This window comes from Mobula hypostoma, chromosome 3 (genome assembly GCF_963921235.1).
Source record: "Mobula hypostoma chromosome 3, sMobHyp1.1, whole genome shotgun sequence".
Taxonomy (NCBI): domain Eukaryota; kingdom Metazoa; phylum Chordata; class Chondrichthyes; order Myliobatiformes; family Myliobatidae; genus Mobula; species Mobula hypostoma.
In genome coordinates, this window is record NC_086099.1 from 164919269 (window position 1) to 164937693 (window position 18425).

Consider the following 18425-nt stretch of genomic DNA (forward strand, 5'->3'; position numbering starts at 1 on the left):
GGTTTGGAATGCTGTTGTTCTTTCTTGTGAGTCTGGAAGAGAGATTTTCGTGGTCTTTTGCTGGGGAGAGATAAGGAGAGAAGACAAGAATGGAGAGAGTTGGTAGACCGCCGGACGGGTGGACTTGGAGCGAGGGTCCGAAGAGCAGCGACGATCGGAGGAGGTCGATGGTGGACGATATCAGTGAGCTCCAAAATTGCACATTAGACTGTTTCATAAGATTGGGCCCTTCTTTCTTTTTTTCATTTCTTTACTAACCGTATAATCAAAGTAAGAATTATAAAGCGTAGTCATTTAATCGCATATTGTGTACTGTTTGTTATTCTGGGGTACTGATTTGTAATAGGGGACACATCACACAGCATCCACCCAATCAAGATTTCTTAAGTTTGGCTGGGCCGGGGCCCATCACCCCCTATACTAAGCCACTAGCCCAAAGCGAGAGTTACAGTGGTATCTTTCCTGTAATACTATTGGCTTTTATCTTGTATAGCAGCCTTGTGTGCAGCACCTTTTCAAAGGCCATCTGAAAATCCAAGTGAACAACATCCACTGATTCCTTTGTCTATCCTGCCTGTTACTACTTCAAAGAATTCAAAACAGATTTGTGAGGCAAGAATTCCTTAAAGGAAACCATGCTGACTTAGGTGTATTTTATCATGTGCTTTCCCCATAAAACCTCATCTTTAATAATGGACTCCAATATTTTACCAAACACTGAAGCCAGACTAACTGCCCTATAATTTCTTGTCTTTTGCCTTTCTCTCTTCTTAAAGAGTAGAATAACATCCGCAATTTTGCAGTCTTCTGGAACCTTTACAGAACCTTGTGATTCTTAAAAGATCTCTACTAATCCCTCCACAATCTCTTCAGCTACTTCTTTCAGAATACTGGGGTGTAAGTGAATTTGTTCCAGATGACTTGTCTACCTTCAGACCTTTCAGCTTCCAAAGCACCTTCACCTTAGTAATAGCAACTATGCTCACTTCTGTTCGCTGACACTCTTGCATTTCTGGCACACTTCTAGGGTATTCCACAGTGAAGACTGAAGCGAAATACTTAAGTTCCTCCACCATTTCTTTGTCTCCCATTGCTAATTATCCAGCATCATTGTTCAGCAGCCCGAAATCCACTCTTATCTCTCTTTTACTCTTTATACATGTGGAAAAACTTCTTGTATTTTTTTTTAATATTTGCAAAAATGAGAAAATCTGCAGATGCTGGTAATCCAAGCAACACAGACAGAATGCTGGAGAAATTCAGCAGGCCAGGCAGCATCTAAAGAAGAGTAAACAGTCGACATTTTGGCCCAACACCCTTCATCAGGACTGAAAAAAAAAGATGAGAAGCCGGTGGGGGGGGGGGGCGGGGGTAGGGGAGGAAGAGGTACAAGGTGGTAGGTAAAATTGGGAGAAAGGGAGAGGTGAAGTAAGAGATGGGAAGTTGACAGCTGAAAGAGATATAAAGGGCTGGAGGAGGGGGTATCTAATAACAGGGTTAAAAACCATGGGAAAAAGAAGGGGGAGGAGCACCAGAGGGAAATGATGGGAAGGTGGGAGATTAGGTGAGTGAGAGAAACAGAATCTAGGAATGGTGAAGCAGAAAAGTTTGAGAAATTGATGTTCATTCTATCAGGTTGGAGGCTACCCAGACGGAATAAAAGATGTTGCTCTTCCAACCTGAGTGTGGCCTCATCTCCTCAGTAGAGGAGAGCATGGACTGACATGTCGGAATGGGAAGTAGAATTGAAATGAGTGGCCAGTGGGAGATCCAGCTTTTTCTGGTGGATGGAGCATAGGTGCGTGGCAAAGCAGTCTCCTAATCTGCATCAGGTCTCAACAATATACAGGAGACCACACCAGATACAGTAGATGACCCTCAACAGACTCGCAGGTGAAGTGTCACCTCACCTGGAAGATCTGTTTAAGGCCCTGAATGGTGGTGAGGGAGGGTGCAGGGGCAGGTGTAGCAGTTGTTCTGCTTCAAGCAAAATGTTGGCTGTTTACTCCTTTGTATAGATGCAGCCTCGCCTGAGTTTCTCCAGCTATTCTCTGTGTGTTCCTTTTTTATATGATGAAGGCTAGCTTACCTTCATATTTCATCTTTTCTCTCCCTATGACTTTTTAGTTGCCTTCTGTTGTTTTTTAAAAGCTTCCCAATCCTCTAACTTCCCACCAATTTTTCCTATAGTATCTGCCCTCCCTTAACTTTTTATGCTGACTTTGACTTCCCTTGTCAGCCATGATAGCCTTATCCTCCCTTTAGAAACTCATTCTCAGTGTTATTTTTTGACTTTTTTCTTTATTATTGGCACAATTTGTCTCTTACACATTGGATATTTGTCAGTCTTTGTTATAGAGTATATAGTTTTTCATAAACACTATATATTCCATAAATGCCTGCAAGAAAGTGAATCTCAGGGTAGTATATGGTGACATACAGTATACAGTGCCTATTAAAAGTATATACCCCAGCCCCCCAGAAGTTTTCATGTTTTACTGTTTTACAATATTGAATCACAGTGGATTTAATTTGGCCACTGATCAACAGAAAAAGACTCTTATGTCTACAAAGTGATCTAAGTTAATTATAAATATAAAACAAAATAATTGATTGCTTTAGTATTTGCTCCTTTAATATGACACACCAAATCATCACTGGTGCAACTAATTGGTTTCAGAAGTCACAATTAATTAAATAGAGATCAACTGTGTGCAGTCAAGGTGTTTCAATTGATTGTAGTAAAAATAAACCTGTATCTGGAAGGTCCAACTGCTGGTGAGTCAGTTTTGTGGGAAAAACTATACCAGGAAGACAAAAGAAGACTCCAAGAAACTCCACAATAAGGTTATTGAAAAGCACAAGTCAGGATATGGATACAAGAAAATTTCCAAGTCACTGAATATTGCTTGGAGGACAGAATCATCAAGAAATGGAAAGAATATGGCACAGCTGTAAATCTGCCTCAGGCAGGCCATCCTCAAAAACTGAGTGACTGTGCAAGAAGGGGACTAGTGAGGGAGGCCACCAAGAAACCTATGATAACCCTGGAGGAGTTACAAGCTTCAGTGGCTGAGATAGGAGAGACTGAACATACAACAACTGTTGGCTGGGTGCCTCACCAGTCACAGATTTATGGGAGAGTGACAAAGAGAAAGCCACTGTCAGGGGGGAAAAAGTCACATGAAATCTCAGCTAGAGTTTGTCAGAAAGCATGTGAGAGACTCCGAAGTGAGTTGGAAGAAGAAAGTAAAATTGATCTTTTTGGCCATCAGTCTGAACACTGCCAAACACTGCACATCATCAAAAACGCACTCTAAAGTATGATGATTGCTATATTGTGTTATGTGGATGCTTCACTACAGCAAACCCTGGCAGATTTGTGGAGGGTAAAATGAATGCAGCAAAATACAGGATACAGTAATCCTGGAGGACAACCTAATGCAGTCTGCAAGAGACCTGGGGGGAAAAAAATTTGTTTTCCAGCAAGACAAATCACCCCAAGCATAAAGCCAAAGCTCCAAAGGTATGGCTTAAAAACAACAGAGTTAATGTCCTGGAGTGGCCAAGTCAGAGTCCAGACCTCAATCCAATTGAGAATTTGTGGTTGGACTTGAAAAGGGCTGTTCACTCATGTTCTCCATGCAATCTGACAGAGCCTGCGCAGTTTTGTAAAGGAGAATGAGGAAAAATTGTGGTGTCAAGGTGTGTGAAGCTGATAGAAACGTATCCACACAGACTCAAGGCTGTAATTGCTGCCAATGGTGCATCTATTAAATACTGACTTGAAAGGGATGAGTAATTATTTTGTGTTTAATAATTGTAATAAATTTAGACCAGTTTGTTGAAATTTGTTTTCACTTTGGCATGAAAGTCTTTTCTGTTGATCAGTGTCCAAAAAAAACCAAAGTAAATCCACCGTGATTCAATGTTGTAAAATGATAAACATGAAAACTTCTGGTGGTGGGGGGAGATACTTATAGACACTTTATGTACTTTGACAACAAATTTACTTTGAACTTTATATATTAAAAATAGTTAACCCAAACTGATCATTGCAACTCTTATTATAGCTTTGTGGTTTGATTATTGTTTTTTATTATGATTGATATAGACCTTCCCAGTTAATTAGGTCCCATTAACCTGAAAAAAAAGCTGTTAAATGTTATTGGTTTTCACACATTTATTTCTGTTCTGTCTACTGAAAATCAAATTGTATCTGTTGTGCTTGTTATTGAGACATAGTGCAGAGTACATTGAGAACTTCACCTCCAATTTTGCAAATTCACATTTCTTTTTGTTTAGGGTGATTCCAGCCTGTTTCAATTTCTCCAAGGTAGCTTTCACTCTTTTGTCAGGTTCCTCACTTGAGCCTCTGAAGATGAGTATTTTGTCCATGTGCAGACTACTTCTTCCATTCCCTCCAAAATTTGGTTCATCCTCATCTGAAAAATTTTAGGGGCTGATGAGATGCCAAAAGGGAGGCTCTTGCAGGTATAGCATCCATAGGTTGTGGGCTTCTGTAACTCAGGAGCTAAACCATGAGTTTGCATCTAGTTTAGTGTAGAACTTTGCTCCACCCAGCATACCCAATGTGTGCTCAACAGAGGGTAGAATAAATTTCTCCTGCCTCACTGCATTATTCAGTTTTCTTAGATCAACACAGATTGCCATTGTGTCATCTGGCTTGGGAATAGGAACAATACCTTCACACCAGTAGTAGGTCCATTCACTCTAGTTCTGATGTCAAGCACCTCCATTCTCTCAAGTTCAGCTTTGACTTTGTTCATCAATGGGACTGGTTTATGCTGCGCTCTGGTAAGTGAGTAGGGTATCACTCCCGGCATTGGTTGGATAAGGTACTTTTCTTTCAGTAGCCCCAGGCCTGTGAACAACTCCAGGTACTTTTCCCGCCACTGAAGATTGTTCAGTGAATCCAGTCTTGCAATGAGGTTCAGCTTCTCGATGGCATGTTGTCCCAATAGTGGTGAGAAAGTTTCTGAACTTTCTCATTTTTACAAATGGAAGTAGTAAACATCCCTTTCACACTGAGCTTAGTTTTCCCAGCCCCATGGGCACTTTCTTTTTTGAGTTCAGCATAATGCCTGTTTTCTTCATCAGTTTTGTGATCACACATTCCAGGATAGCTGTGGCATCTGCCCCAGAGTCTATTTTGATTGTCACTGACTCACTTTGCAACTGAACCGTAGTACACCAGTCTTGTCTGTTTGAATCTACAACCCCAAGGAAGGCAATGCACAGGGCTCTCTTTTAATCTGAATCATGGTCTTCTTTGACCTCCTGAAGAACTGTTTTTAGAGTAACACTGGCTTTTATAACGGCCAATTCTAATGCATTGGTGGCATTTCACTTCTGCTAAATAGAGCTCTTTGACATGGAATGAAGATTTACCACATCTCATGCAGTTGGACATTTTACCTGCACTTTGCTTGTCTGTTTTCTTTGAGCAGACCTCTACTGTCTTCTCTCTCTGTAGTCTTTCTGACTGCACTTTGTTTGTACCCTTTTTGTACAGCTTCTAGCTTTACTTCAGCATTGTTTGTGTCTTGAGTGCTGTCTGTCGCTGATGAACATTCTCACTCAGCCCAACCATAATAAGCTTTCTTTAGTGTGAGACATGCCAGCATCTGATGTCTCTCTGAGAATTTAGTGTCTAGTTGCCAGACAACAATCCTGTCTCTAATGACCTCATCTCTCAGATTCTTATATGCACAGTTGTCTGACAGGAATTACAATGCTGTGATGAAGTAATTTACACTTCCATCTGGCTCCTGTTTTCTGGAGTTGAACTTTGCGCTCTTGTATATTACATTTTGCTTTCCTGTGAAATATTATGAGTTTGTCCTGCACTGTTTTGAACTCCTTTCTCTGAGCATCTTTCAATCCTAATGCACCCGTGATGTCATCTGCTTTGTCACCTATGCAGTATATCAGTGTGCTTACTTGATGAACTTCTGAAGCTTGAGTGAGATTGCTTGTAACCCTAAATCTGTCAGTGTCTGAGCCATCTCTCAAAGTCCCATGGTTTAGAGAAATCAAATATCTCAGGAGGCTTTATTAAGTAGATGCAGGTACTGCAAGCATTTGCCCATTTTCCTGTTTGTTTACTTATTATTTGGACTACAGAAGCCTTCTTTTATCTCCCAGAGATTTTGACTGACTTTTCTGCTGTGTATGTGTCCTGTACACTTCCCCAGGCTAGTGGCCCACAGATTATGACAATGTATCCACTTTTGGATGTAGCTTGAAGGCGTTGCCTAACAACCCTAGCCTTTTCTCAGCTCAGCCTTGGTGGACACAGTGAGAAAACTTGTATAGGCAGTTTATGTTGATAAATCGCTGGATATTTTTCATAGATGTATGCAAACAAGAAAGGCAGAAAAAGGTGGATAATAGTGCTGAATATGAGATAGTTCACTTACAAACAGAGGAGTGAGGAGAGGCTGTTGATAGGGCAAAATTAAAATGGAAGATAGGAAAAGCATGCCAAAAGAGCAATGCTACAATAGTCATGGGGGACTTCAATACACAGGTAGATTGGGAAAATCAGTGTATGAAGTTACTATAACCAGAGAGGGTTCTTGGGAAACTGAAAGGTCTGCAGGTAGATAAGTCACCTGGACCAGATGATGTACACCCAAGAGTTCTGAAAGAGGTGGCTGAAGAGATCATGGAGGCATTAGTAATGATCTTTCAAGAATCACTAGATCCCGGAATGGTTCTGGAAGACTGGATAATAGCAAGGGAGAGAGGAGGAAGAAAGGAAACTATAGGCCAGTTAGGCTGATCTCAGTGATTGGGAAGATGTTGGAGTTGATTATTAAGGACATATAAAGGTAATTAGAGGCATGTGATAAAGCTGTAGTCAGCATGGTTTCCTCAAGGAAAAGTTTTTCTCTGACAAATCTGTTGGAATTAACAGGCAGGATAAACAAAGGAGATTCAGTTAACGTTGCATTCTTGGATTTTCACAAGGCCTTTGACAAGATGCCACTTGTGAGGCTGCTTAACAAGCTATGAGCCCAAAGTATTACAGGATAAAGTAGTGGCTGATTGTCAGGAAGAAAAGAGTGGGAATAAACAGAAGCCTTTCTGGTCAACTGCCAGTGACCAGTGGTGTTCCACAGGGACCTCTTTTTTTGGACCTTTTTTTTTAGAACGCTTTATGTCAATGATCTAGCGGTGGACCAATGCATTTGAAGAGAGAGAGAGTTCCACACATGTTCAGGAGAAGAGTTTAAAAAAGGAGGGTTTCATGGGGCTCGGCGCACTGGTGACAGACCAATCGATTCAAAGAGAGAGTGAGCTTTGCACAGGTCGGGCAGAAGTGCACAGACACAGTAACGCCGTCGCATAAGGGTGCTGAGAAAGCTCCAAACTGAGAGAGAGACGCTGTCTAGCGGAGTGGTCATCAAAAGAGTGGGCATCGGAGTAGTGTAAGAGTAGTAGGGCTTTGGCTCATGGGCTTCAGCAAGGATGGGCCCAGGCAAGGTAAGTTACTTTTTTTCCCACACCCTCTAACAAGAATAGTGGGTATGGCTGCGAGGCCAGTTTTCTGTTCTGGGTGTCAGATGTGGGATGTCTGAGAGACATCCAGCCTCCCTGATGGCCACATCTGCACCAGGTACATCGAGCTGCAGCTCCTTCGAGACAGAGTTAGGGAACTGGAGCTGCAGCTCAATGACCTTCAGTTTGTTAAGGAAGAGGAGGTGATAGATAGGAGCTACAGGTAGGTAGTTGCCACAGGGCCACAAAAGACAGACTAGTGGGTGACTGTCAGAAGAGGAAGGAGAGGGCATCAGGTAGTGGAGAGCACCCCTGTGGCTGCCCTCTTAACAATAAGTACTCCATTTTGAGTGCTGTTGGGGGCTGCTGACCTACCTGGTGGAAGCGACAGTAGCTATGCCTTTGGCACTGAGTCTGGCCCTGTGGCTCAGAAGGGTAGGGAACGGAAGAGGATGGCAGCGAAAATAGGCAACCCTCTAGTTAGGGAGATAGATAGGTGATTCTGTGGGCGCAAAAAAGAAACAACGATAGTAGTTTGCCTCCCAGGTGCCAGGGTACATGATGTTTATGAGCGTGTCCCCAATATCCTGAAATCAGAGGTTGAGCAGCCAAAGGTCGTGGTACATATTGGTACCAACAACATAGGTAGAAAAAGGGTGGAGGTCCTAAAAGTAGAATACAGGGAGTTAGGAAGGATGCGTAGCTGAAGGATTGGAGCAGGGGGCAGGGATTCAGATCTTTGGGTCATTGGGACCTCTTCTGGGCAGTTGTGACCTGTACAAAAAGGATGGGTTCCACTTGAATCCGAGGGGGACCAATATCCTGGTGGGGAGGTTTCCTAATGTTTTTGGGGAGGATTTAAACTATATTTGCAAGGATGTGGGAACCGAAGAGAAAAGGCAGAGGATGGGGAGGTTGGAGCACAATTAGAGACAGCTTGTAGGGAATTTGTGAGGAAGGATAGGTAGATGTTAGAGCAAAGATGCACTGAGTCTGATGGTTTGAGATGTTCTATTTTAATGCAAGGAATATCATAAGACGGATGAACTTAGAGGGTGGATCAATACATGGAATTATGGCGTTGTGGCCATCACAGAGACTTGTATGTCTCAGGAGCAGGAATGGCTGCTGAGTGTGCCAGGCTTTAGAGATGTTTCAAACAGAACAGAGAGGGAGGCAAAAGAGGTTGGGGTGTGCAATTGCTAATTAGAGAGTGTCACTGCTGCAGAAAAGGAGGAAGACATGGGGGGGATGGTCTACTGAGTCAGTGTGGGTGGAAGTCAGAAACAGGAAAGAGGCAGTAACTACTGGATGTTTTTTTTTAAAAATAGGCCCCCCCCCCCCCCAGTACAGGGTTATCGAGGAGCAGGTAGGGAGGTAGATTCTGGAATGGTGCAATAATAATAGGGTTGTTGTGATGGGAGATTTTAACTTTCCTAATAGTGATTTTGGCATCTCCTTAGCGCAAGGGGTTTAGATGGGGTGGAGTTTGTTCACGAAGGTTTCCTGACACAATATGTAGATAAGCCAACTAGAGAAGAGGCTGTACTTGATCTGGTATTGGGAAATGAACCTGGTCAGGTGTCAGATCTCTCAGTGGGAGAGCGTTTTGGAGGTAGTGACCACAACTCTATCTCCTTCACCATAGCACTGGAGAAGGATAGGAGCAGACAATTTGGGAAAACATTTATTTGGGGTAAGGGGAAATATGATGCTATTAAGCACGATCTTGGAGCAGATGTTCTCAGGGAAATGCACAGCAGAAATAGAGTTCTGTACAGGTATGTTCCATTGAGGCAGAGAAAGGATGGTAGGGTTAAAGAACGATGGTTTACAAAGGATGTAGAAAATCTAGTTGAAAAAAAGCTTGTGAAAAGTTCAAGAAACTAGGTGCTGTTAGAGCTCTAGAAAATTACAAGGTTGCTAGGAAGGAGCTTAAGAATGGAATTAGGAGAGCCAGAAAGGGCCATGAGAAGACCTTAGTGAGCAGGATTAAGGAAAACCACAAGGCATTTTACAATTATGTGAAGAGCAAAGCCGTGTGAGAATAGGACCAATCAGGTGCAATAGTGGAAACGTGCATGGAGTCAGAGGAGGTAGCGGAGCTACTTAATGAATACTTTGTTTCAATATTCAACAGGGAAGAAGACCTTGGCAATTGTGGAGATGACTTGCAGTGGACTGAAACACTTGAGCATATAGGAATTAAGAAAGAGGATGTGCTGGAGCTTTCGAAAAGCATTGAGTTAGGTAAGTCATCAGGACTGGATGAGATATACCCCAGGCTATTGTGGGAAGCAAGGGAGAAGATTGCTGAGCATCTTGTGATGATTTTTGCATCATCAGTAGGGATCGCCAAAGGATTGGAGGGTTGCAAATGCTGTTCCCTTGTTCATGAAAGTAGCTAGAGTGTTTCTCTGGTAGGGAGCTATCACATGTTGAAAACTAGAATAGCCATAGAGAAATACAGCACAGAAACTGAGTTCACACCAAAAGAAACTACAAAGTTCAACTCAAAATATTGCAAGCAGAAATGCAATTACACTTGTGATAAACGTAGGTACAGGGTATGGAGCAAATGTAAAAGGAGTACTGCTAGATTACCAGAATGAATGAATTGGCTTTATTTCTTACATCCTTCACTTGTGCTACCTGTTGGCTGCATGTTGAGAATTAAAAACTGTTTTGTAATCATAGTATTTTAAGTACACTTATACATGTTCAACGTACACCATAACTCTGCAGTAGTGGGAAGGTGATGAATGACTGGCAATGCTGGGAAGATGCTCTAAGGATCCATGAATGTTGGTAACCAGTTTGGGGAATCTGGTTACTTGGAGCAGGGGAGGATTTCATGTCTCAGGGCAGCTATTGAGTGGTGAATTGGTTAATTTGAAGCAGTGAGAGGGTCTGATATTTTGGAATACATAAGGAGAGGATCCAGGGTTATTTAGTGAAGAGGTGTAAATGGAATTGAAATAGAAAATAGGCATGCTTTATATTGAAAAATCAAAACATAACTGCAGATGCTTTAAATCCAAATAGAAATTCTGGAAATACCTCAGTCAGGCCACATTTGTGAGAAGAGGAAGAGAGCTAACATTTCAGATTGAAAACCCTACGTCAGAACTGGGAAGATGAGAAAAGTATCTCATTAAACTACAGAGAGGGTGGTGGACTAGGGAATGACTTGGATGTGGTGAAACCTAATTGACTGCAAGGATAGCCAGCAAACGAGATTATCTTGTTAGTAAACAAATAAATGTGAACAGTTGAAGAGTGACCACATATCTAATTGAGTTTTTTGAAAAGGTAACTGCAAATTGTTGAAGGCAGCATGATCTAAATAGATCTTAGCAATGCCTTTGACAAGTTCCCACATGGTAGACTGGTCCACAAGTTTAAAACATGTTGGCAAATTGGATCCAGAATTAAAGCCAAAAAAAAAAAATTGCCAGAGGAATTCAGTGAGTTTGGTAGCATCTGTGGAGGGAAAGGAATGGGTGACATTCCAGGTTGAGATGATTCTAGATTCTGCAGTCTCTTACAGATCCAAAATTGGCTTGGTGGTAGGGGACAGAGGTAGTGGTGGGTGGGTGTACTTCTGCCTGCAAGTCTTTGAGCGTGATTGGTGCTGGGAACTTTGTAATGCATATATGATATGTGTATAATGACTTAGCATGCAAGGAATATCATTAGTAGTAACATGCAGATGACTAATTTCAGAGTCATAGATGTCAAAAATGGTTGTTTCAGGTACAGTGAGACAGGAGCTGGAAAATATGGCAGAAGCAAATGGAATTTAATGTAGACAAGTGTGAGGTAATTCTCTTTAAAGAAAAATACTTTTAGGACCTGTAAAATTGCAGGAATCTTAAAAGCTTTGATTACAGAGAAACTTCAAGTGTATGGCTGTAGCTCACCGGAAGTGGTAACACTGGTGGATAGTAAGGCCTTTGGTATGCTTGCCTTCTTTGGCTGAAACATTGAGTATGAGAGTTGACATTATCTGGCAACTACACAAAACATCAGTTTGACTATATTTGTAGTGTTGTGCAGTTCTGGTCATTGCACTACAGGAAGAATATGGCAAATAGTCTCAAATTAGGGATGATGGTTAAAAGAGTAACAGGTTGGTAAGTACTTAGATAAGGAATTCTTTGCCTTGGAAGATGTGCATGCTCAATCATTCAATAAACCCAATGGAAAGATTAATAGAAACTAAGGAATTAGGAGAATATGGAAAGTGGTAAGATTCTTGAGGCACCAGATCAGTTGTGATTTAATTAGATGGAGCTGGCTCAGAACTTTTCAATGCAATCTTGCCAACTTTGGACATATCCTGAAAAAAAAGGTCATCTTATTTACACTCTCTTTTCAGAGCCAAAAAAGGATTCAACCAGAGCAGAGAAATTATTTACAAATGATCCAGCAGTGAACTTGGTACAATAATTCTGCAAAATTTGATTACACCTCAGCCCAGCCACACACAATACACTGGTTAAAGTAGGGCAGACCGTGTGAATGTAGGGCAGAAATCTTTCTTAATCTAAAAGGTTTGTTAATGTGTACCCAAGGAATTCTCCACTCAATAGAGACTGAATTGTACACTACAGTTGAGACAACAATCAGAATTTGATTACCAAAGTCAGGAAAAAATGGATTGTGCAAGAGCTGGAGTAGAAGTGACCTGATTAGGCATTAATAAATAGCAGAGAAAGTTTGAAGGAAGACAGCTGCCTCCTCCAGCTGTTTACATATATGGGGGGGGGGGGAAGAAGACACACATTGATGACAGCATGAATGACCAGCTTATTCATGCTGTCATCATTTAGAAACAGGAAAACCTCAGTAAACATCTTTAATGAACGAAAAGTTAATTTAATGTAAACTTTAGTGACTTGAGGCATGAATCCTCAATGTCTTGGATGAGCAGCAGTGCCACCTGCTGTTCAAACATCTATTTAATGGCTTTTCAACCCACAAAATAAAAAATTCAAGTGCCTGGCATTAATTTGAAAGAGATGACTAAGTCAGTAACACTGACAAATGGGAATGCTGTTGGGCACAGGACTCAAACACATTTTGGATTATAATATGAATGCACAAAGTGGTGTTGTGCATACTAATAACAAAGTAGCATCTACTCTTTAAGCCCAAGCCTTGTATGAATTAAGTTAGCAAAGCAACATACTAGTTTTGGGTAGCAAGTACAAAATCCAACTGAAGATTGTAGTGCAGCTGGTAGAGCTACTGCTTCACAGCTCCAGCAACCAAATTCAATCCTGACTTCAACTGTTCTATGTAGAGTATACTAACTGCATGGATTTCTCCCAAGAATAAATTGAATCTAGTAGGCAGTTCATTGCAACACGAGGACAACATAATGGTATTAATGTAAGATTAATATAAATAGATGCTCAATGGGCCTGTTCTTGCACTGTTTGACTTGGCTCTGAGTTGATAATGGGACACCTTTCTTCCTTGGTCTTCTATCTTCTCTGATCAGATTCCCTTCTTCAGCCTCTCTTTTACCAATCAACTTCCCAGTTCTTCACCCCCCCCCCCCCGTTTCACCCATCATCTACTGCCTGGTACTTCCTCCCCCACCCGCACCTTCTTACTGGTTTCTCTTCCTTCCAGTCCTGATGAAGGATATCAGCCAGAAACGTCGATGGTTTACCCTTTTCCATAGATGCTGCCTGACCTGCTGAGTTTCTCCATTCCTTAAAACCACATGTTCTTCACCTGTTCCTTGGGTTTCCTCCCACAAGATATACTACTTAGGAAGTAACTCTTCCTTCAGTTAGTTCTGACGAAGGGTCTCGGCCTGAAACGTCGACTGCACCTCTTCCTAGAGACGCTGCCTGGCCTGCTGCGTTCACCAGCAACTTTTATATGTGTTGCTTGAATTTCCAGCATCTGCAGAATTCCTGTTGTTTGCCTACTTAGGAAGATAACTGGTTCCTTAAAATCCATAGGTGAGTAGGAGAACTTTAATGGATTTGATGGGCAGGTGAGATAATAGATTACAGAGAAATAGCCAACATTGATAGGATGGGCCGAAATTGTATAGAACAAAAAACAAATCTCTCATGTTTGAGCTCATTAAAAGTGAGCAACCTAAATTATGGCAAGTATTACAGCTGAACCCAATTCAATCTTCATCCAAAAATCTACATTTGAGCAAGAATGATTGAAAATAGAAGGGTTCCCTTTCTACCGAAGTTTTTCTTTCCTTATCACTTAACGCACTGTTCACTATATCTTTTAAATATTCAGAAGTCAAATTTCATTGCTGTGCATGAGAATATACTGTAGTTACAATGAAATCATGGGATTAAATAACATTTTGTTAGCTATAAGATTGCAATTCTACAAACTAAATCATGAAAGAACATACTCTTAAACAACCTCATGCCTCCTAAATTAATAAGCCCTTTGATAAAAAGGGAAAATAACTGGTAATAAATATTTGCTGCTTTTAAAAATGCTTTCTTATATACATATAGCAGTTAGCATAGTGCAGAACTGAATTTATTTTTTTACAGATTTTTTATATTAAATCAAAAATTCTATTCCATTAATTGACAAATCACACATGAAATTGGTGCTCAGAATGAGAGCTGTACAAACTGCTACCTTAGTATTTAAGTAGTTGATAGAACTGAACATCATGAATACAGAGATCAAGCACTTGGCTCCAAAAATTCAAGAGCTACTGAAAAATATACAAATTGAAACAGTTGATTTTAAAAAAAAACAGAATCAAATACAGTCATGCATCTTTCTGAACACCATAACGTTGAGAAATTATTTAAGGGTTTTTAAATTAACAAGACTGACTTCACTATGAAAAACCAAAAATACAATAAGCATTAACATTACTGAATTCTCACTCATACCATTTGTCTAATTTCCTAAATTTACAAAGCACTAAATGATTCTTCATTCACCATTAAATATAATCCATTTATGGAATATTCTAGAGTAAACATCTCTAGCTAGCCACTGTAAACCTGTGTTTCACATGACAAATCCTTATACAAAAATTTATTCAAAGCCTCCAAGGTGCTATTTAAAGTACAATGCCTTGAAAAAGTATTCAGCCTCCACAACTAATTTCATATTTTACTGTCTCAATTTCTAAATTTAAAATATACTGAAGATTTTAAGCTAATCTACAAAACATTGTGCATCATGTCAAATCAAAAGCAAAATTTCCAAAACTTGTCAACAATTTACCAAAAATTTAAAACCAAAATTTAGACTGAAAAAGTATTCATCCCCTACGCAATTACTACATTAACTTTCCTCAGGTGCAATATGGTATATTATTACCTTACCAACTCAACCAATTTGTTGATGTAGAAAACTGGAAGGAAGATCATCTGTTTTCAATTAATTCAAGAATAATTTCAAGAATAAATAACCCCCTCTCTCAGCGAAGTCCAACAGAATGGTAGATTTTTCACAGCACAAACCACAATAAAGACTAACATGCATTCAAGACAAGTCAGGAAAATGATTACAGAGAAGCACAAGTCTGGTAGAGTACAAGACCATCTCAAAAGCACTGAATGTATCTTGGAATTCAGTTCAGTTCATCTTGAAACCACACACTACCAAGGTCAGGCCACCCCTCTAATCTTAGCTGCTGGAGAAAAATGGCACTTGTAAGAAATGGCACAGTCACTGAATGAGGTGCAGATGTCAGTGGCTGCAACTGGGGATAAAGTTCATGACTCCACAATCTCCAAGGCCTTGCACAAATAGGGCGTTTATGGAAGAATGGCAAGGAAGAAGCTCTGGCTCCAAAAAAATACAAACTTGCCTATAAAGACTTCACTTGCCCACAAAGCAAGACTTAGAAGATTCTGTTAAAATGTGGAAGAAGTTCGTGTGGTCAGATGAGACTAAAGTGGATAAGCCAGATAACACCATACCAACTGTACAGTATGGTGGATGTAGCATCATGCTATGAGGATGTTTTTGAGCAGGAGGACTGGAAATCTGACTGGAAGATGAATGCCAAGTACAGAGAGATCCTGGATAAAAACCTGCTGGCCTCTGCTAGAAAGCATTTAACTGGGGAGGAAGTTAGTCATTCAACAGGATTACAACCCAAAGTGCACTGCCAGAGTAACCATAGAGTGGCTTCAAATGAAGAAAATTGATGTCCTTGAGTGGCGAAGAGTTGTAACCTTAACCCGATCAAACACCTCTGGCAAGACCTCAAGATCGCGATCCACTACTGCCCACCAACTAACCTGGCACAGCCTGAGCAATTTTGTACGGAAAAAATCTTGCTCCATCACATTTAGGATAAGTCTCTATTAGCTTTGCACCAAGAATATTGGCTGCAATATCTGTGAGAGGTGGTTCTAATTACATGGTAAGGAGGGATGAATACTTTTGAACTGTTGACATTTCACTTTTTTGAATTTTTTGCTTTTCATGCTTTACAATTTTCCCTGTCTTTTGGGCTTGACTGTGAAAAGGGGGTATGTAATTCACAAATAAAAATTCAGTTAAATTGATCAAAATCCCTAGTTGCAATACTCATTTATGTGAACAAAGGTTTGGGAACTAAATACTTTTAAAAGGCACTGTAAAGACTAAAATGAAATGTTAATCCATAAAACATTTCAATCTATTTTCAATGACTTTAGCAGTTAACAACATGTATCATAAAAATTAAATGTCTTCAGCTTAGCTAACCAGTATGCTGATTAACAAGTCCAGTTAAACTGAGAATGATTTTTCTTCTATTTTAATCAAATCAAAAACTGTCAAATATTTAAAAGGAAGACAGTTTACTCATAACCATCAACGGGAAAAGCATTTTAGACATCTCTGCAGAATCTGATGCACAGTTTCTTCCAAAATCCTAATTTAAATTTTAAGTTTTCAAATAAAACATGTTATTTTCTTTAAATTCCTGATCATTCATGCTTAAGTCACTACAATATATTAACTCATCAAAAGCAGAGCTAAATGCAACTCCTAGGGTGTACTGAGGTCAAGCATATATCACTGAAGATTTGCAGCTCTCCAGACTGTCTATAAAAAGGTAAAAATCGGCAACTGTGATGTTTGCTGAAATCAAATGTTTATCTCTCTGATTGCTTATTTGTGGTTTTTACAACTTGCTCATAGGGAGGGGGTGGCTGATTGCAATATGCTGGTGGGGGTGGGTAGGCTGGGTTGAGGAGAGGAAAATTTGGCTGGATTTGGAAAGTTGAGGCCATGGGATTAACAACAGGTGCTCCAGGTTCTGTATAATATTGCATTCCACTCTGAGTATCTGTAAGAAAATAGGAAAAATAATTTACCATCAAGGACAACACTGACATGAAAAATTACTTAAAGAACACAGCAGTACAGCAGGGCACAGGCCCTTCAGCCACATTGTTGTGCTGACCTTTTAAACTACCCCGAGCAATCTAACAATCCCTTTCTGCATAGTGCTACATTTTCTTTCGTCCATGTGCTTATCTAAGAGCCTCTAATACACTTGCCTCTAACACCACCTCTTGCAGCACATTCCATGCATCCATTGTGTAAAAATAATATACTGTCAAACTCACATTCTGGAAATCAATCTACAGTACAAAAGTCTTAGATATATATAGATACATATTGGCCCAGTACTGTATTTGTCAAAGTGGAGCAGAGAGTAAGTTTATAAATCTGGCGGGAGTAAAGGATATTGGGTTTGGGAAGGGTGGAGTGCCACGGGAGGGGGTAGGATGGGTAGCAGAGAAGGAATGCTGGGGTGGGGGGTGGCATGGGTGCAGACACACCCAGCCCTGTGACACCAGGCAAGGTTATTTGACTCCAAATAATTGGTTTCTTAATCATTGCAGCATGTCTTTCTGGTGCTTCCTGCTCTCTCTCTCTCCTCGCCCTTCCCCTTTTCCCAGCCATGACTCCCCTCTCCCTGCTCGCTTCCCACTCCCAGTCCACAATAAAGACCCATATCAGAATCATTTATCACTAACATATGTCATGACGTGTTTTTTTTTTCTGGCAGCAGTACAATACTGTAAATTTACTAAGGTACTATGCAAAAGTCTTAGGCACCTTAGTTACATATAAACACAAGCAAGTCTGTAGATGCTGGAAATCCAACACAACACACAAAAAGCTGCAGTAACTCATCAAGGGTCTCAGCCTGAAATATCAACTATCTATTCACTTCCATAGATGCCACCTGATCTGCTGAGTTCCTCCAGTATTTTGTGACATGTTCCAGCTATTTACATGTGCCCAAGACTTTGGCACAGAACTGAAAATGCAATTTGAATTAAGTTTCATGTAACAAATCAGCAATACCTCGGCAGTAGCCCGAGATTGCCACTCTCCAGAACTACAAAAACTGTCTAAATACAGCTAGCATGTATTCTCTACAAGTAGATCTTCCAAGTCTAACTTTTATAAAATAAAGGCAGACTTGGTTATTATTACAATGTAATTACACATTTTAGATTTATAATTTGAGTGATTTTTAAAAGTAGCATTTAAGCCAGAAAAACATTGTCAGCAAGTTAGATTATTTTTAACTATACTAGAAAATTAGGGAAAAAAAAGATTTCCTTTAGAGTTTCAGCAAGTTTACCTAGTGACCAATGAGAATTGATCAATTAGTTCTCAGTCTGATCATCAGCTTGTGTTAATTCATGGATGTAATGTTCATGCATTAGGGAGAAGTTAAGATGCCCAAAATTCCTGCTGATAAATGTCAGAAATTCTACCCCGAAATGCTTATTCTAGTCAAAAAGAGAGATTCCGACAAAAAATCTTCGGTCTGAAACATTAATTGTAGTTCTTCCCATAGATGCTGCTAGTTCTGATGAGTATTTCCAGCTGTTTTTTTTTCATTTCAAATTTTCAGT

General features: G+C 40.3%; 1 protein-coding gene across 1 annotated transcript in view; it reads right to left on the bottom strand.

Moving 5' to 3' along the window:
* Window positions 1-13161: 13161 nt before the first annotated feature.
* The window catches only part of vopp1b (VOPP1 WW domain binding protein b), a 51608-nt gene continuing 46344 nt past the window's right edge, over window positions 13162-18425 (bottom strand). Inside the window, exon 5 of the mRNA XM_063044030.1 lies at window positions 13162-16834. Within this exon, the coding sequence (XP_062900100.1) occupies window positions 16641-16834 (194 nt within the window). The 3' untranslated portion in view covers window positions 13162-16640. The remainder of the gene's footprint in view (window positions 16835-18425) is intronic.